General features: G+C 44.9%; 1 protein-coding gene across 8 annotated transcripts in view; it reads right to left on the minus strand.

Moving 5' to 3' along the window:
- Positions 1-21,188, minus strand: part of LOC135911688 (neprilysin-1-like) — a 346,542-nt gene that overhangs the window by 23,602 nt on the left and 301,752 nt on the right. For 7 of the 8 annotated variants that reach the window (XM_065444035.1, XM_065444039.1, XM_065444037.1 and 4 more), the window contains one exon: positions 6,582-6,779. The exons of the other annotated variant lie outside the window; for it this stretch is intronic. In XM_065444035.1, the coding sequence (XP_065300107.1) occupies positions 6,582-6,779 (198 nt within the window). The remainder of the gene's footprint in view (positions 1-6,581; positions 6,780-21,188) is intronic. 8 annotated transcript variants of the gene reach the window in all.

Genomic DNA, 21,188 nt, shown 5'->3' on the forward strand with positions numbered 1-21,188 from the left:
ACGAGGACGCCGTTTCGCTACAAAAACAAAGACAAACTACGCCTAAATAGACTTGGGGGCAAAGTTGGTGTTGTATTCCAAGTCCTTAAGCAGACATCGTTAATCCTGGATCTGCACGCAATGCCTCTGTGCGTATTGTTCCTAGGAAGGCTTCCTCAAGTTCATCGCTTTGCAAGGAAATGTAGACGAGGGTGCGAGAAATGCAGCGTCAGAATGTTTGCATTCCGACTTGCAAACCACGGTGATGTCCTAACGTAGTGGGACTATTTACTCAGCGCAGGATGTTACCTTCACCAGATCTGACGTTTTAGTGACAGTGAACAACCGCCGTGAAAAACCAACGCATTCCCGAAACTAGCTGTTTATTAGGCAAAGTTGTGCCCAGCAATACAAGTAGCACACTAATGTGGTGAGCACACTCGTGAATCGTCGAAATCTTATCTGCAGGTCAGGTCAAGCTTCAGCTTTTGTACATGACTCGTCGATGATTCAAGCCTAGTCGTTGCTTCTCGTATAGCTTCCAGAAAGTGCAACGATATTCGCGTCACTCACAAACCTAATTTCAGAAAGTTTGAGAACGTAGGCATCAGAGAGTATCAACGACGAATTCAGGCAAGTTCCAAATCATGCAGGCGTATCTTGCCGAGGAATATCTTCGAGCTGTTAGCGAATAAAATGGGGACCTTCGAAAGAACGATAAAGAAGAATTTGTGTCAATAAATATTTGATTAAGTGTAAGGGTCCCAGAGCACGAAGGCGTGCGCTACCTTTTTAGGCTAACCTTTCAACAAAAGAATCACAGAGTGCGCCAGGAGGAAAGGCATATGTTGCTAGTATGTAGATTCCAGGTTTGATTTCTAGTAAGGTTACCGACGTACGCAAGAACAATTAGTCACTTTTTCGAGCAGTCAAAGGCGGTGTTAACAGCTATATGAGACTGCTGCGCTTGGTCAAAACTTCAAGGAATACACTTTCTTCGGCATTATTGATCATTCCCATTGTTTTCACCACTAGTGAGAAATTTATTTAGGCTTTCGTTGAGGTACTACTAGTAGCTAGAAAAAGCTATCTGACGTAACAAAACCCAATAGTCAGCGAACAAGCTTATTTAAACAGGAATTTTGAATTTTGTCATTATTCTAAAACAGGCATAAACCACGAAAAATATATCCACGCACCACACTATATATGTAGGCGACTTGACCACTGTTTGAAGGTCAGGGAATTTTCTTGTAGGGGTGACGTCTTCCGTTATTCTTCTTTTGTTAGAACTGTTCGAGATTGGAACAGATTGCCATCGACCATTGTATATATTACAGAAAATGATGCTTTTTTACTACGCGTTGAAATAATTTGTTGATGTATTGATTCAAGTTGGTAACCTCCCTGCTGTAATGCCCTACGGGGCGATGCAGGTAACTAATAAATAAAATAATAAATAAATAAATACTTTCACAACATCGTTTACACTTAAAAAACAGCAAGGAACCTAGGACGTAGTCCTGTGTAATTCCGGATTTTACAAGACTTCACGTATTCAGAGTCATACTGCTGCCCTTCCACATCCCCAAATTGTTCAAAATTAGTAACGTACGCTGCGATCCAAGGCACAATCAGTTAAGGAATGGCAACGTTTCTGAAATAAAGCTCAGAAAATTATTCATGATTTATTATGAAGGGGCTAACCAAATAATTTCCTACATTTTAAGAATAAAAGCATTTTGATCTTTACTATTACCAACCTAAGCAAATTATAGTATAAATGAAGCAAGCTGACTATATTTAGAATGTTTTCCAGAAGCTATTCTGTAAGCTTGTTCAAAAAAGCTATCGTCGCGGAATTCAGTAATGTATTTGAAATTACTGTTTTAAAGCAACTGACATGAAGTGAATGTTAAAAAAAATTGCCTGATATTTATCTAACCTTTGTCATGAACACTGGAATCACTCCGGTGGTCTTTCTGTTGACAAGAAACTTGTAGAGAAAAGAGACGTGGAAAATATTATTACCGGAAACATTGAAAACACTTGGCCTACCACCACAAAGAGACATTTGGTAAGTCGTCAGGACCAGAAGTTTGAGTTTTAAGGTCAAGTAATATAGAGAGCTCTCCTCGATAATGACTGCATGCCAAGCACGAAGCTCTACACAATTGCAAACATGAATTGCTCTCACTGCCACGGCACATTAACCTAACTTTGGCAACAAGCACTAGGGCCCAAGATTAGAGCTAAAAGTTGGATCCGTACATTACCTATGTCAATGAATTGCAGTTAAGGCGGTAAAATGAGACGATTAAAGAGGAGTGAGGAGATCCCACCTGCAGTTTACCTATGTTGCGAAAAGCCTCAGTAGTCTAAGCGCAAACGACGTCCCAAGCCTCCTGCATCTCGAACTGTTAAAAGTATGAAAAAATGGTTTGCTCTACGGCAAAGGTGTCCACAACAGTCTCTCACGACAATGATTGAAAAAGCCATGACTAATCAAGCATTCGGATAGCCGGTAATACTGCTTAGCCTGAAGTCAGCGCCAAGCCAATCGTACAAAGCATGTGACAGTCATTAAAAACAACCACTCAAATCCTTTGGACAGAAGCGCATACGCGATCACGACGGAGCGCAAATCACTGACAGCCTATGAAAGAAATGTCGCATGGCCAAAACTCCCAGCAAGTGCCTACTGCGCTTGATGGACAGGCAACATCTAGGGCAGAATCAAGGAAGCCTTCGCCGAACCTATTCCAGCGTTTGAGACAGGGCTAAAGCTCAAAATACAGATCAAACCTAAAAGTTAGTTTCAGACAGATACTGACAAGACGATAGCTGCATTTCAAAGCTAGCCACAGAAAGATGTCAATGCCTCAACGCTGAGTTCATGATATCTAGTAATGAACTCTGTTATGAATTGCGAAAGGCCGGACATCTTTTACGTGAGGTGAAGCACAACTGGAAGTTCAGGGCAGACGCAACTTTAATTCACAAAGAAACAAAAGCAGCCTGTACATTGCCGAGCAGTTGTTCATGAAAAAATGACTGATGAAAATACATGGAGCGGGAGTTCGTGTGGATTTAAAGCCCAAACCTACAAAAATGCAACGTATTAACAAAAGGCAAGCCATCTGCTGATCTTTGAATAGAACTGCAGAGGGCCCCACAGCGAGCAGAGGAGCTTATGAAGCTGCTCAAAAAGTGCAGCCTTCGGCTAGGTACACTGCTTCTGCCAAACATTTGTGCCAGGCCCACCTTGCTACGGGCCATGCTCGAAAGTAAGCCTTGAATCTGTAGCGACAAAACAAGCAAGAACACTACAATTGTTGTGACCATACCACGCGGCTGTCTTACCTGTGAAAATCATCCAAAACGAAGCAAGGCAGACACAAATCAAGGATTGCGGTGGAGAACCTGGCACTATATCTAAACAACGCTGAATAGCAACAGGCCGCTGACGCCGGCGAGCACTTTTTCGGCCGTCCGACGTGCAATGAAAAAGTTGAAGTGTTTGGAAATGAACCTTTTCGCTATGACCAAGCTTCTCGCAGCCCTTAAGGACATGGAGACATACAGCACCCTCAGTCTGATGGCATATGCTACAGTGCTCTTCAATACTTTCAAGTTGAGCACAAGTGAAACTTCCTCAAGTGCATTCAACGAAATGTGGGAGGAAGCAACTATGCTTGGTTATTGAAAACAATGGTAGCTTATCCCAAACGGGGAGAACCCTCAGGCGGCTCACAAATATTGATTGAAATTCATTAACACCTTGTAGCGTGTTTAAACAAGACGGCTAAGTGAGATAAATCAAGAATTTGATGCATTGTGTGGCATTCTAGGAAGAACGTTTCAGGAGGTTTCCAGCTTTATGTAAGGAAACAACATTTTGCACATGATGCTCCTAAGGACGGTAAACACTTCCAGAAACTCTTACGACTGCATTCAATCAGGTGCATAAATACATATTGCCACCTCTGCAACAGCGATAATTTGGTGACTTACATATGCGAGGCGGTATATCTGCCAATTCTGAGGTTTTTAGTGCAAAAACCTATCAATAAAACGGCATCTTTGTGGTGGTCATATTTATTAACGAGTTTTCACGTCTCAACTGGGTTAGGAAACGATGCGTGGTAAATTTTAGATACCATGACTTCGCGCACAAGTGTTCCTAATAGCGTCAAAATGTACAGGTTGGTGTAGAATATGATATTTTATCGCATGCAATGGCACCTAGACATGCGTGCTTCCTAATACAACGCAGAAAAAGGATTTATAAGCTACGTTTACACAAAACATAGCTTGCTGGTGTTGTGAAAATTTGTACTAGAAGCTCCTATTACACGTGACCCACGGATACCTGTGCCAGTCCCTACGTTAAAAGGGCGTTCGGCTCTGCGTCACATTTGTCGTTGATTCATGTAGCACGGCGCATTCGTGCCACTGATCGTGCCCCTAATCTCACTAAGCTATTTTTCAACAGGCACTACATTGCAGTCAAGGTCGGTCCTACAGTCGGCCTCCAGAGTGAAAACAAAGTTGGAATACCGGAGCTGGCGTAACTGATACTTGAGAAAACCAGTGAAAAAATGAGACGCATACATGGAGAAAAGCAGAGACACCACAACGGGGGGGGGGGGGGGGGGGGAAGGTGGAGCGGCATTGCCACTTTGTGTATAGTCATCATGGTGGCAGCTCTCCCCTCTCCATTTACGGTGATCATCGGCGTGAGGGTGAGGTTCACAATTTTTCCCAATGCGTCGTCGCCCCAATTCTACCTAACAGCAAACTTCGTCCGGGTCAAATAGCACAAAGGCTCGCTCTTCTCCAACGAGCGTTGTTGAGATATGTGTGGTCGGAATTGGTTGCACTTGCACTAGTCGACAAAGGATCCACCGTTTATGTAATTACGGAAACATTTTGTCGTGCGCTAAACAAAGTAATGTTACCCTTGTCTGCACTGTCGGTCTGCACAGCAAGCGCACAGCCCATTACCCCTGTTGCCGCATGTTGCAACAAGAAGCTACATTTAATGTTGCTGTCAATGAATGCAATTGCAACATTGAATGTTGCAAGTCATTGAATGTCGCTGCACCCTCGTCAACATTCAATGACTCGCATATACAGTAGAGGTTTTTGTTCCGTTAGCATGTTCATATGATATCATCTTGTGGTGGCACTTCCTTTCCAATCATAAGGCTGTTATTGGCAAAGCTTGTGCCGAAGTCGACTTTTCGCCGCTTGCTCACACCCAAATGGATGATCCCGACGATCCCTATCGTCAGGATCGTCCAGAATATGTAGGATGTATGGGATCTCTAGGAAGTGCAGACACGTGTACGTCAGACAAACCGACAGATGCGTGAACACAAGATTAAGCGAAAGCTAGTCTAGTTGAAAAGGACACTCCAGCACACGTTTGTTCTAGCATTGCAATGAGTGTGCGTGTAAACGCTTCTTTGACAACAGTGCAATTCTATTTAGGCGTTTTAATAAACTATCGAAGGAAATCGTAGAAGCTTCTTGCATTCTACAGCAACAACAAAAGTGCTATGTTAGATACAGAAATGCGGCTATTTTCCTCGTGTCTGTATATTTCCACACAATTCACGTGATAGCTATCTGCGCCCTGTATGGAATTCTGAGCTGTTTTGCGCAGTTCTGTAAGGTACTTAAGTCTCGCGTTCCAGAACATTAAAACAAGTTGTTGGAAGGCACGCGGCCTTGTGCATCGTCGTCCCCACTCGCGTAGCGCAATATTTTATGATGAAGCGCAATATACAAGGCAGGGTAAACAACACGTTCCAATTTGCCATTATGCATTGTATCGGACAGCAACATGGGGCAAGAAGGAAAACTGCATGGAGCATTATTTCTTTGTCCGGCGTGTAGACGTAAAAAAAAGAAACAAGGAGCCGTAATAAAACGTCAGCTTTCGTCTGCGTAAACACCGCATCCTTTCCATAAAACGCGGCCTCCCTCGAGAGGATACTTAGAGTAGCAGACGGACCTCGACGTAAAACGTGCGCAAGGCGATGAAAGTCTGTAGGTTTGCGTTTTACAGCTGCAAGCCTGGATGTTTCAAGCGTCGATGCAGACGTGGAACTCACTCGCTCCTTATGCATTTGTTGACTAACATTCAGTACGTTAAAACTTCAGTAATGGGTCTAAGGTATGGAATAAAATGACGTTAAATTTTAAGTTGAACGCATAGCTGTGTTAGAGGCCCACAACTAAATAAGAGGCTCAGTTCAAATTTCAATTACGTGAATCCTGGAATTCTAGAAAATGTTTTGCTGTTGTTTAGACATTGAACGGCAGTTTGGCTTACGGTGCCTCAATAATTCCTGAGAGAAAGCAAGAAAATTCCAAGGCCGGGACAGCAGTTAGTCGGTTCAAGGTAGGATGTACTTTTTCGCTGTGACGCAGAATCTGACAATTCAGGCAACGTAAGCACGACGGTAACGTGAGCACAGTGGCATCATTGAAGGTCAACAGAAGTGGCTCAGTTTGGCAGAAACGTGCGTATTTATGGGCTTTTTATTCTGATTCGATGCGCACGTGAAATGTGATCAAGGCTAGACACTTACCGTAATATTTCTCCACGTAGCCGCCATCAAGCAGCGCTCCAATGACACCGATATGTGGCCGCATATTCGTAATTTTTCGTAGGGCAGTTCGCCGTACTGACCTCGTCATCCACGTTGACGAACGGAATGCCGCTTTATAGGCCTTGCGAATGTTGGAAGCCATTGCCTTCACCTCCACGAATGTCTTCTTGCTGATCACTGATTGATTCGCACAATAACAGTAAGAAAAAGAAAATACGGGTTACGTTGAATACTTCCGAGCATCTGACTAATTCCCTGCTACAGCAGGTAGAAATCAAGGTCTGCTAGTGCAATGAAAATGTCGTTCGATTTTGTCAATCATTGTAACTTCATCCATTGTTGTGCGTATGTTGTGCAAGCTTGCCCATCAAAACATCTTGAAACGTTTGTTAAGCCTACACGTTCTCTCTGCCGGCTCTCTACAATATGCAATGCTAGTGAACTCTACGATAGTTAGTTCTTCGGCTGGTTAATAGCTTTCAGTTAGTTATTAGTTGTTCGGTAGTTGTTGGTTAAACATGAAGCGCTGAAGTAGTCCCGCAATAAAGACCAAACAAGAGAGGCGCTCACTTGCAACTGAGCTGCAAGTGAACTTCCGCGCTCCCCCTTTTGAAGTTACTGATGTTTCGCTTGCGATAAGGCCATCGCCACATCAAGCGAAGATTTCTTTGCCTATTCCTTCAACTTTTGCGCTGCTGCTGTTTTTGTTTTGCAGGCCGCGTTGAGGGGTCATTCAGAACGTGTAAACACTTGCAGGACCGTGGATGAGAGGAAAGTTGACGCAAGAAACTCGTTTGGACCTTTTCATCGCATGGCATGTGCAGAATACCCTTTGGAGCTCTTGGTGTAGCTACAATAGTCTCTTTGCAGCTGTAACTATTCGTGACCCCTGCAAACCATGCCAGAAAGGGCAGTGTTTGACTTTCTATCAGCGCGAAAGTTCAGACGAGACGTATATAGAATTGTAGAGTTGAGGCTTGAAAAAAGGATGAGAACGGGTAGAACTGCCGCAGTGGAAAAACGAGTAATTACTACCAATGTCACTCTCGCAACTTTCATACCGACGAGAGGATGTGACAGGGAAAAGATGACGCAACAAGGGAAGGAAACAGCGCTTGCGGGTGAACTGAAGATATGGTACGGTACGATTCTGCTACTTCTGAAAAATCAACATCATGCACATTTGCCAAGAGGGCAAGTGACGCAAGCCGTGAAGGCGCAAAGCCGCTTTAAAACATCATAGGGTCTAAGCCACACTGTGGAAGCGGTCGCGCGTCAAATCACCATTTCTGCGCAAGTCGCTGTATATTGACGGTTATAGCTTTGCTCGCGTTGGCGAGTTTAAAATCGGCCATGGCATCTGGATTTCGAAGGAAGTGAAAAACAAAAATGCTAGTGGACTTAGACTTAGGTGCAGGTTAAAGAAGAGCAAGGTGTGAAAACCCATCCGGTGTCCGCCACTACGGCGTGACTTTGGGGATTTGGGGATTTGGAGCCGGCACGCTGGCTGACGCACAGCTAACACTACTGTTGGTTATGCAGGTCCTTATTGCAATCGGATCAGCGATCCTGCTCGGTGTGGATGGTGACCGGGCACTGCTCCCACTATCGCCGAAACCGTCTTCATCAAGCGAAATCGGATGGGCCACGACGACAAACAAGTTTGACAGCGGATTGCCAGTTATCACCGCCTTACATCACCGTTTGAATGAGCCACTCGTCGACGACGAACTACCAATCCCTGTTGATCATCGAGGACCACGTGACACCAACCGAACCTACTTAACCGCGCAGCACTTTGGCTTCGTGGGATTTGGAGCCGGCACGCTGGCTGACGCACAGCTAACACTACTGTTGGTTATGCAGGTCCTTATTGCAATCGGATCAGCGATCCTGCTCGGTGTGGATGGTGACCGGGCACTGCTCCCACTATCGCCCAAACCGTCTTCATCAAGCGAAATCGGATGGGCCACGACGACAAACAAGTTTGACAGCGGATTGCCAGTTATCACCGCCTTACATCACCGTTTGAATGAGCCACTCGTCGACGACGAACTACCAATCCCTGTTGATCATCGAGGACCACGTGACACCAACCGAACCTACTTAACCGCGCAGCACTTTGGCTTCGTGGGATTTGGAGCCGGCACGCTGGCTGACGCACAGCTAACACTACTGTTGGTTATGCAGGTTAGTACTTACTATCCAATGCAACTTCATGGTCCGCTATGTGCGTTGCCGGCTCCTCCCATAATTGCTACTGCGCACCGTCGCAGACGAATGTGCGCGCGAGTGTCCTGCCGAAATTGCCGCCTCTTTGTCAACAGAGTGTTGTACTTGATTCTTCTTTTGTTGCTATCGGGCGATGTCGAGCTTAATCCTGGACCTCTCACCGAAGCAGCAATGGAGGTACTTAAAAGTTTACAGACTGGTCAGGCAGCAATCATGAGCAAGCTAGATACCATCGATACCAAGTTAGCCAAACACGAGGCTATGCTGGCGGAAGTAAACAGTAGGCTTGGTGTAACTGAGGAACGGGTTGGAACGGTAAATAAATTAGTGTCGGATCAAGGAAATGCAATACGATCACTTGAACAACAAGTATCTGCCATGCGAAAAAAAAAAAAACGTTGATCTTGAAAACAGAAGTCGCAGGCTTAATCTTGTCTTCTATGGAATAAATGACGGAAATCATTCTGAAACGTGGATTCAATCGGAAAACTTGGTTAAAGATATTTGCAAAGCTAACCTGGGGATCGAACTGAATTCGATACAAAGGGCACACCGAGTAGGTCGTTACAGTGATAGGTTCAAAAGGGCAGTCATAGTAAATTTTTCTTCATATAAGGAAAAACAGGACGTCTTGTCAAATGCTAATAAGTTCAAGGGGTCACCCTACAGTGTGGATCAGGATTATTCATCCGAGACCCGAGAAATACGGAAGCATCTGTGGGAATACGCAAAAGTTAAAAAAGCGGATAGCAATAACAAGGTAAAGCTAAACTTCGACAAACTTATTATTAACGGAAAGACCTTCACGTGGAACAAAGAAAAAAAAGAAGTTGTTCCATTCAGGGAACGATGACGCAATAGAAAGGAAATGAAACAAGTATGTCGTAACCTCGTTGCTGTTGTAGTAAACTGTAGGAGTATAATAAACAAAGTCGATGAATTCGCCGGTCTGATAGAGTCTGTCAAGGCTGACATCGTTTTTGGCACAGAATCGTGGCTGAGTCCGTCTATCGCGGATAGCGAAGTATTCCCTAAAGAATTCATTGCTTATCGGAAGGACAGGCCCCGCCTCGGTGGAGGGGTGTTTTTGTTAATTCACTCTTCTCTTAAATCATTTATGCTAGATCTTGATACCCACGATGTTGAATCAATTTGGTGCTCAGTCACCCTACCTGATAACTCCTCATACGCTGTTGGATCATTCTACAGACCACCGAACTCAAATTTAAAACTGTTGCAATCTTTGTTTGACATCGTTTCGGAGGCATCCCGGCAGCCTATTTTGCTTGCGGGTGACTTTAACTTACCTGACTTGAAATGGCTTGAAGGTGAATGTGTATGCAAAGTTGACAGCCGTATTAACTTAGAAATGAAAAATCTCGTAAACACCTTCGGACTATTACAGTATGTCAGTGCTCCAACTCGGAATAGTAACATTCTGGACCTTTTGTTCTGCAGTTCACCTACCCTTATTAGCTCGGTTTATATAATACCAGGCATAAGTGACCATCACGCCGTCATTGCAAACATTAAAACAGATATTAACCGATCAACGTCACCCACTTCAAGGAGAGTTTTTTTCTTCGAAAAAGGTGATTATCCTAGTATCTCCCAGGAACTCCTCGATTACTTGCCGGTTTTTCAATGTCTAGCTGAGGATTACGACATCCATGATTTATGGCGGGTATTTAAAGACAAACTGCTCGAGCTTACGGACAAGTATGTTCCAAGCGTAGACTCCACCAGACTCAAAAAACGTAAGAAACCCTGGGTGAATTCGCGTATTCTCAGAATAATTAAAAAAAGAAAGAGAGCATTTAATAGATACAAAAAAACTAAGAGTATGAATCACATAAAAAAGTTATCTGAAGTAACACAAGAGTATAAGTTTGCTATAAAAAATACGAAGGAAGAGTACTTTAAGACACTCAACGACAGAATGAAAACTAATCCTAAACATTTTTGGAGGTTTTTAAAAGGATGCGGATCAGATTTTGTAGGAATAAATGAAATTGTTTGTAATCAACAAATAATTACAGACGATATTGAAAAGGCAACGTGTCTGAATACATATTTTCAATCTGTCTTCCTACCTAAATCCAATCATAGCTCTACACCACATGCAAGCAGACTTCCTTTAATGGAACAAGTTGAATTAAGCGTTAGAGGCATCGAGGCACTCCTAAAGGTCATAGATGAAACCAAAGCAAACGGTCCGGATGGTATATCTTCACGTATTCTAAAGAGGTGTGCTACACCTATCTCGATGTACCTTTATTTAATCTATGAGAAATCGCTATCCACAGGACTCTTACCTAATGACTGGAAAACGGCTCATGTTGTACCTATTCATAAAGGGGGTTCGAAAAGAGATGTCGCGAATTACAGGCCAATCTCACTAACATCCATCTCGTGCAAAATCATTGAGCATATTATATATTCCGAGATAATGCGTCATATAACAAATAATAATATACTAATCAAAGAACAACACGGGTTTCGGAAAGGTCTATCTTGCACAACACAATTAATTGAATTTTATCACGAATTGGCATTCGATGTTGACGAGGGAGGACAAACAGATTGCGTCTTTTTAGACTTTCGCAAGGCATTCGATACAGTGTCACATCCACTTCTTCTTATTAAACTTAAAATGTTAAATATTCACTCAAGCGTACTCGCCTGGATTGAAAATTATCTGTGGTGGTGGTGGTGGTGGTGGTGAACTGTAGCAACAGGCGGGTTTAGCCTGGCGAACAAGGCCGGCAACTGTCTCAGCGCCGACAGTGTGTTGTTCTGAACGGCAAAAGCTCGGCATACGCTGATGTGACGTCAGGAGTCCCACAGGGCTCAGTCTTAGGGCCACTTTTGTTTCTACTTTATGTAAATGATATTTCTGTTGGTATTTCTTCATGTATACGGTTGTTTGCCGACGATTGTGTTGTTTATAGGAAGATTAAGAGTGAACAAGATGCTGCCATATTACAATCTGACTTAGAATGTATTAATACTTGGTGTTCCACATGGAAGATGAATTTGAATTTAAAAAAGTGTGTTCATGTATGTTTCACAAGAAAGAAAAAGCGGATTGTAAATCTTTACCAGATAAATAATACCCTGATAAAAAACGAACCTATATACAAGTATCTAGGTGTGACGCTCTCATCCGACTGCTCATGGTCTGCTCATGTGGATGACGTCATTGTAAAAGCTGGTAGGGCACTCAATTTTATTCAGAGGAACTTGAAATGTTCACAGCCGAACCTAAAGAAAACTGCTTACCTAACATGTGTTAGACCAATTTTGGAATACGCATGTGCCGTCTGGGACCCCGTGCAGAAAAACTTGATTGATAAGCTGGAAAGAATTCAAAACCGAGCTGCTAGGTTCGTCCTGGGGCGGTATGGGCGGAGAGAAAGTTGTAACGAAATGAAACGTGAATTGAATTGGGAACTGCTTTCCTCTCGGCGGAAAAAGTTGAGACTGAAGTTTTTATACCTCATATTTAATAATAAGACTGGAATTAGCAGTAAAAGCTACTTGAAAGAACCACATTATATTTCTAGGCGTAATGACCATTCACTTAAAATCCGCGAATACCGTGCCAGGACGTACTTGTTTGCGGATTCCTTTTTTGCCAAAACTATTGTGGAGTGGAATCAGCTGTGTGAAGAGCAAGTGTGCTGTACGAATGAAGATTTGTTTTTTTCCCTCCTGTAACCCCCCTGCTATAACGCCTTCGGGCAATCCGGGGTAATTCTTGAATAAAGAATAAAGAATAAAGAATAAAGAAACTCATAATCCTATAGTGATTTTGGAACGTACAGCCCCAGAATTGAATTAAAGTGCAACAATTATGTCATGATGATATGTACCATGTGAGGCAATAATAATGCTTTACGTATTCTTACAGATTATGAACAATGCTGCATAACAACTCCTCCCTATGTGTTCTGTGTACTACGCCGACAGACAGCAGTGGTTAACGCAAGGTAACATATAACATTAACTTACCACTCTTGTAAGCACTGAAGAAATTGCGCGTTCACCGTCAACCTCACCGCTACTTATCGTCAAGTAAAGCAAATAGCATAATAAATAAAGCTTCGCTGACACTGACTCCACCAAAGCGGTGGATGTAAACATTTTTTGCACATGTGTTCTCGTGAACTGTTTCTCAAAATGCCCGAGCCGATGATTAAATCCATTTCCCCTCAAGCATCACTACGCCTGCTTTGAGCTCCAGCCTCTGCAGTTCAGTAAACAAAAATGGCCGTTTGGGAATGTTAATATAGAACCAGTAAGCGAGTAGGCGGAGGTCCACTAGTTAGAAATGGCCTTGTCGGCGCTTAACCACCCGCGGACCCCAGCAAGAGAACCACTGCTCAAGAAATATATTTACAAAGACCTAGCACTTGAAACACTTCTGAGGATGATTTCAAAGGGTTGAGTAAGGAATGTCTATGTTTCACGACTACTGCCACCATACTGCTGACGACCTGGATGCGCTTTGGCTTGCCCTAGCATTTCACAAAGTGACTGGCGTTAAATTACTGTAAATTTGAGCTCTTGAAGAAACGAACAGTGTGCCAATATAGGAAGCTTTGGTTTGGCGCAAACGTCCAGACATATGGGGTTTTTCTTGGCCAGCATTTCATTTTGCTTTAGGGGCCTCAGAAAGGGCATTCCATGAAGAAAAAGTGCAAAAGAAAGCACAAAATATAAGAAAACGCAAGCTTCCAACATGGACATGAAATATGACAGATATAACTAACTGTGAACATAATGCTAGCAGAAAAGGCGAAATTTAAATAAAATACCGAAGGTAGAAAAAGTTAGGGAGACCGAGGAAGAAGAAGAATAAGAAGCCGAGTAGGACAGACTTGCGAACATCGGTTCCCGCTTTCTAAAGTGTTTTCGGCCAGACTTTTGAAAGTTTCCGAGTGGATTTTCTTACCAACGGAAGCCTAAAGACGAGAGGACAACGCTGATACCAAGTTTTGGTCGGTGGGTAGACATCTCGCCTTATTACCAGTGTTTTTCGCCGGCGTTCACTTCTTGCTATCCTCATCGAGAAGCCTATCGGCGCCGGCGTGGTCGGGACTCCACGCCGACACCACTGCATTACCCTAGTGATCCGAAAATTCTGCAGCATTGAAATCGTCGTGGATGGGGAAATCATCACCGACGAAGAACTGAACGACGGCCGTTGGACCGCTCTCGACACGCAGCGGCGATATGCCCGACGCAAGACTGACGCCGAGACGCAGCCAGCCGCCGAAGGGAACAAAGGGACGCCGAATGAAACGCCAAGCAGCGCACCGAGATATCGCGCTCACCCGCCGTCGTTACCGAAGAGAAGACCCCTACCGAAGCTCCCGGCCGAAGATTACAAGATCATCATTCGCCCACAGTGCGCGATCAACCTGCTGTCTTACGGCCCAGCCAAGATTCTGCGTACAGTGTGTGCTGCGGCCCAAGCTAACCTGGATGAAGCGGTGCAAGAAGATCAGGTCAGAGTACACCCTACCAGCAACACTGCGCTGATTAGCACCCCATCCAGGGTAAGAGCTGAAGCTTATTATAACATCAAATGCCTTAAAATTGAGCAAACGGAATGTGCCGTTTAGGCATACGCACCGGCCCCAGAAAATTCAGTGAGAGGCGTTATCTATTACGCTTACTCGGATGAGACTGACGCCGACATATTCAAGGAAATATGAATGAGAAATCCAGGTTTGGAAATCGCTGGAGCAAGAAGGATAGGATCCTCTCGCCATATTGTGGTGACATTTGCCGGACAAACATTACCAAAGCACGTCCGCTTTTGGGCCTCAATCTTTAACGTGCATCCATTCCGCGAACGGATTGAAGCCTCCTTTAACTGTCGCCGGATTGGCCATCGCTCCGATGTCTGTCCGGACACAAAATGACAATGATGTCACCATTGCGGCGACGAAGAACATGAGACGCCGCCACGGGGAACTGTGGCAGCGTGCAAAGCGCGTTGCATCACTTGCCGCGGCGGTCACCCTACCGGCGCTCCCAGCTGCCGCTGTCGCTTCTATCCACCAGCGCAGCGCAGACAAACAGCCGGGGAAGGAAAAAGACGAAGCGCGACCACGTCGACGACAGCAGGGACACTGGCGAGTGGCACACGAAACGCATCTGACGTCGGCACAGAGGGCGGAACGAGCTACCGAGACGCCGTGTGGCACGGCCGCCCTTCCGTGCGTTCCGACCAGCGCGAAGCTTCAAATAGTAGAAGTGGCAGCAGGCAACGCTGCTGGAGCAACAGGCAGTCTCGCAGCCACTCCAACTCCAAACAAGGAAGTGACAAGGCGGTATCGCGGAAAGTCGCCTGGTCAGACAATCCCGAGCCCAACCCCACGCCCGCACGACCTCAACAGGATGCAAACCAGGTGAGGGAGCTCGCTGAAGAGATTAGAGCACTGAGACAACAACTAGAGGCAGCCAATGCCAAAATCAGGGCCCTAGAAAATAGGCAGCCAATTGGAGGCGCCTCTATGACGCCGGCTGCACGCGAAATAGTGGCCTGTGTTCGGAAAGCTGAACTTGAATCGATGGAGGCAGAACTGTCAAACAAACGCAACGCGTCTGTGCGGGACACACCCAAGGAGTCCGAAGCCTCAAACCATATGGACAGAGTAGATAAGTTAGAAGTAGCAACTGCTCAGCTAGCTGAGACAGTCTCCAGTCACATAAAGTCTACCGCAGAATTTCAGCAGATGGTAGCCCACGAACTTACCAGGATAGGTGCTGTGTATAGTGCTGAATGTACACAGAGCCTTACACAAAGCCCGGAACACGAACAACTTGCCACCACAGCCGCCAAAGTGCTCAACACTAAGGGCTTCAAAATGACATCTGTATTGCCGGTAAGGGCAGAACGGTACACCAAAAAAGATGGCTGAAACTATTAAGATTATAAAATGAAATTGCAGATCCTTTAGGCAAAAGCGTGCAGCACTGCAGTTCCAACTCACTAGCTGTGATCCCAAGGTAGATGTTGCAGCCTTACAGGAAACTGGCACGCAAGTCAAAATTACTGGGTATACCACGTTCAATTAATTAACTGAAGCCGACAATAAACCTTCTACGGCAGTTGCGATACAACGCAACCTAACGGCAATGCAAATTGATCTGGAGGAAGACAAAATTCCTTACACGTTTGTACAGCTACTGCCTAGCAAAAAGGAACACAGATGTGTATTCATCCTTAGCTTGTACAGCTCCCGGAAAGATAAAAGCAACAGAGTTATTGCCCTCCTGAAAAAAGCATGTAAAGCCGCAGAGAAGCAACTGGTTGTTGTAGGAGATTTTAACGCTCCGCACACAGTCTGGGGATACCAAACCTGCACTAGGAAAGGCAATGCATTATATTCAGTGACAAGTGACTTGGAACTTACACTCATCACTGACCCAGATAGGCCCACGCGTATCGGCAACAGTGTAAGCAGAAATACCACACCCGACTTATGCTTCGTCAAAAATGGCAATGGTGCTCTTTGGGATAACACCGAAACTTGTCTTAGGAGCGATCACTGCATCGTTGTTATCACTATCCCTTCAAAAGGGCATAAAAGGAAACTGAAGCTGATTCCACATACCAAATGGGATGTATTCCGATACGTAAGAAACCGTAAACAGTTCACCGGTATAGCAGACCTTAGTGCGTGGACGAATGAGCTTATCCAGGATGTGAACAATGCCACAACCATGGCACCGATAGAAGAGGAAGGCCCCGTGCCAGACTCAAAACTCCTAGGTCTATGGGAAAAGCATAAAGACCTTCAGCAGAGATGGCTAAAGAATAAGATCAACCGCACGCTGCGCCAAGAACTCGCCGCCCTAGAGAAAGAGATTCAGGACTACTCTAGCGAGCTCAGCACTATGCAATGGAACCAATTATGCGACAATATGAATGGCCAGTTAAGCAAAAATAACCCCTGGACCCTGCTTAAACACAAGCTAGATCCACAACACTCAAAATGTGCTGCTCATAAAAGGATTCAGAAAATCGTACACAGTTTCCCGGGAACAGACTCTGAATTCGTAAACCTCTTGATCGGGCAATATCTTAATACCGAACGGGAGCCGGGTGCATATATAGAGTACAGAGGAGACGAAAACACAACATTAGACGAAGACATCACCGAGGCCGAAGTACGCGCCGCTCTCAGCTGCCTACGCACGACATCATCAGCCGGTAAAGATAAGATCACCAACAAAATGCTCAGGAATCTAGATGACCCTACCATAACAATGATCACCAAGTTTTTAATCAGCACTGGCAAAATGGTACACTCCCGCAAGAGTGGAAGCACGCTAGCGTGGTCTTCATTCCTAAACCGGGCAAGTCAATCAGTCTAGAGAACCTCAGACCCATATCTCTTACTTCTTGTCTTGGTAAGGCTATCGAGCCTGTGGTTCTCAATACGCTGGTTGACTATGCCGAAACCAACAACCTCTTCCCAGAGACAATGATCGGCTTTCGTCCTAAACTGTGCGCCCAAGGCATACTGTGGCAAGTACAAAATGATATCCTTAACCCAGCGCCCATACGCGCAACTCGAACAGTGTTAGCATTAGACATACACAGAGCGTTTGACAATGTTTCACATCTAGCCATTCTAGAAAACGTATCCAACATGAACGTAGGTAAGAGAACATATACCTATATTACCACATTCCTCAAGGGACGTACTGCCACCATAAACATAGGCAATATTGAAAGCAAAACCATAGAGCTTGGCACTAGAGGTACATCAAAGGGAGCAGTACTTTCTCCTTTCCTCTTTAATACCACCATGAGTGGCTTATCCCGACAGCTCAAATAGATTCCTCATATCAGGCACGCCATCTACGCCGATGGCGTAACGATCTGGACGTGCACTGGGCCGGATGGAGAGATTTTAGAATCACTGCAGGCAGCGGCTGACGCAGTGCAGAAACACGCTCGCAACAATGGCCTCAGCTGTTCGCCGAAAAAGTCAGAATTTCTTATAGTCCGGAAAAAAAATCCCGCAAATGCGGCTGCTCAATTGCCGGCACACATTCAGGTGCAGGTAGCTGGACAACCGGTCCCACCCGTTCCTAAAATCAGTGTTAGGATTGTGGATCCAGCAAAACACGCACAACCATGAAGCCATAACACGATTCCAAACTACAGCTGGGCAATTACAGAACCTTCTCAGGAGGGTCTCCAACCGACGGCACGGAGTTAAGGAGAAAGATGCCTGCAGGCTAATCCAGGCTTTCTTTCTGAGCCGAGTGGCGTATGTCTGCCCTTACCTGCATCTCAGGAAGAGGGATTTGGAACGGATTAACGGTCTAATCCGAACGTTATTCAAACAGGCTCCTGGGCTACCGAAATGGACTAATACAGAGGCACTCTTGAGTCTAGGGGTGTATAATAAGGTTGAGGAAATCATAGAGGCCGACAAATGGGCTCAAACAGTTCTATTATCCGGTACACATGCGGGACAGCAGATCCTCAACACCTTAGGGTATCGCCCAGCCTTAGACATCCCGCAACGACAGCGAATACCTAACACTATCCGGACCAAGATCATTATCCTGCCGCTTCCGAAAAACATGACCACTGAAAACAGTGGTAGACGCAAAGCTCGGGCGGCGGCAGTCTGGCAATGCTACAAAAACCAACCCGCCATATACGTGGATGCTGCTCGCACCGGTGATGGTCGGCACACCATAGCCGTCACTAATGGCGATGGGCACACCATCAGCTGTGCGACGGTAAACACATCTTCCATTGTGGAGACGGAAGAGGCCGCCATCGCCATGGGCACCTCCATTCCGGGCACCAAGATAATTATATCCGACTCGAAAACAGCAATTCGTAATTACACCTCAGGTTTCATTTCCCCTCGAGCATTCAGAATAATTAACAAAAACCTCAATCAATTGAAGTTGGTGTGGGTACCCGCTCGTGCGGGGAACGCTGGCAATGAGGCCGCCCACCTAGCCGCCCGAGCAGCTAGTAACCGGGAGGTGGGCTTGCCCGACGAGGTTGACCGACATGATGGTATCCACACCTACTACGAAATGACCGTTTATTACCGCGAATTCAGGCGAATATATCCATCCCCGCACGAGACACTGACAATACAGGCCACTAACCTCAGGAGAGTACAGACTAGATCTGTACTTAGTCCAAAAAGGCTAGCTGCAATGACCGGTGGTGAATATCCACCAAACTGCAAACATTGTAGCTGTCCCCTTGCGGACCAAGATCACATATTGTGGGGATGCCAAAAGAACCCTCCCCCGAGAGAACTCTTTAGGCGAGCTCCCTCACATAACGAGTGGGAGAAAAAAAACGAAAACTTCCAACCCGCAAGACCAGATACGGTTGGCGGAATGGGCTGATAGCGTCGTGGCAAGGCAGACGCCACGCTAGCCCACACCGCTGGGAAAGAAAGTTCCACTAAAACTTGACAATAAAAGTTTTCTCTCTCTCTCTCTCTAGGGAGACCTATCTGATGTGAATGTCTGTCTTTATGATTTGTAGGGAACGGTTCTATGAAGAATGTGGATATTGTCTAGCGAACGGCCATATAAAAACAAAAGTCGCAGTGTCTATGTATAATCAACAGGAAAGAATAATCGTAAACGAAATACGTCTGATTGAAAGTTATGTAAAACGCAGTGGCACATACCCATTCGCAACAGTTGCACGTAATTACTGACTGCAGTACCACCGCCATTAGCCCACATAAGCGGTGAGACACCTCGCCTATCCTAAATAAAAATGACTGGAGTCAGAAAGCAATGCTTCACATTTAAAATACTAGAAACAAGTCATTATTTAAGTAAATAGGAAGGAGCCCCTCATCATCATCAGTATATATCCAGTGATAAGTATACCTGTTAAATTATTTCACTATACTACGCCACTAGGTAACGAGCGGTGAAAGATGAATAGGCTACATATAAAATACATCAAGGAAATACGAATAAAAAAGGTAATATCTCTACATACTCAATGCACGTTTTGGATTTAACATGCAAGGAAACATTATTTATATATATAAAGAGGGGGGAATACTTGTTAGTTTCTGTCGTATTGCACTGTCGCTGCGTCATACCAAAATCCGTCGCTCAAACCACAACATCCGTGTTTATTTATTTATTTATTTCACAATACTGTCAATCCCGATTGGGATTATTACAGGAGTGGGCATATGGTCATCAAAAAAGTGTGATGTGAGCAAACACTGAGCAAACAAGGAGTTAGCATAGAAAAACATGGACGCTTTCATTTATAGAGTAACACACTGGTCTTCACACAGTTGCTCTTGCAGAAGAGACAAAAAATAAAATAACTAAAACACTAAGTTGTGATTGCGATTGCTTCTTCTAGAAGATTGATAAATGTTTCTAGTGTGGGCTGGGCAGTAATAGCAGGGTTTAAGCAGTTCCACCCTCGCACAGCTCGCGGAAAGAATGAAAAGAAATAAGTATAGTTGTTACAAAGAAATTCCTCAAGCGTGAAAGCGTGTTTATGCCGAGTCGGTCTAGTGAGCTTGTACTTTAGAAAAGTGGTTGGATCCAATTTCAGTGCACTGTGTAATGCCAAGTATAGGAACTTCAATCGTTGAACCTTGGCTAGAATTTCTAGGGTAGCGAGGCCTGCGCGAGAAAGAAGTTCGGTTGGTGAATCGGTACGTTTGAAACGGTTATAGAGAAATCGGGCAGCTTTTCTTTGTATGCGTTCCAGCGTATGAATTTGGTTTTTAGAATGTGGAAACCATACTATGTTGGCGTATTCGAGTGCCGGTCTGATGAGGCTGACGTAAGCAAGCTGTTTTGTCTAGCTGGTGGAATGCGATGAGGTGCGTTTGAGGTAGAACAGTTTGTTCAAGGCTTTTTTAGCTACGTACTGTATGTGCGCATTCCAGGTGAGGTCGGATGAGATGATTACGCCTATGTAATTATACTGGGTGACGCTTTGTAGGATAGTGCCGTTGAAACCGTACGGGAACTGCAGACTTCATTTTTTGTTTGTGACCGACATGCAGACAGTTTTATCAGAATTTATCACCATTTGCCAGTCTGCACAGCACTGCACTACCTTATTTAGGGATTTGTTCAGTTTTGCTTGATCTTCGTGGTTACGCACAGTATGATAAAGAATGCAGTCGTCTGCAAAGAGCCGAATGGTGACGTCGACTTGGTTGGTTATATCATCTATGTATAATAAGAACAGAAGTGGGGCCAGAACTGAGCCCTGGGGAACGCTGGACAAAACAGGGACAGCATCAGAAAGGTGATCATTGTATTCTACGTATTGGGAGCGGCCTGACAGAA

This window comes from Dermacentor albipictus, chromosome 2 (assembly GCF_038994185.2).
Source record: "Dermacentor albipictus isolate Rhodes 1998 colony chromosome 2, USDA_Dalb.pri_finalv2, whole genome shotgun sequence".
NCBI classification, from domain to species: Eukaryota; Metazoa; Arthropoda; class Arachnida; order Ixodida; family Ixodidae; genus Dermacentor; species Dermacentor albipictus.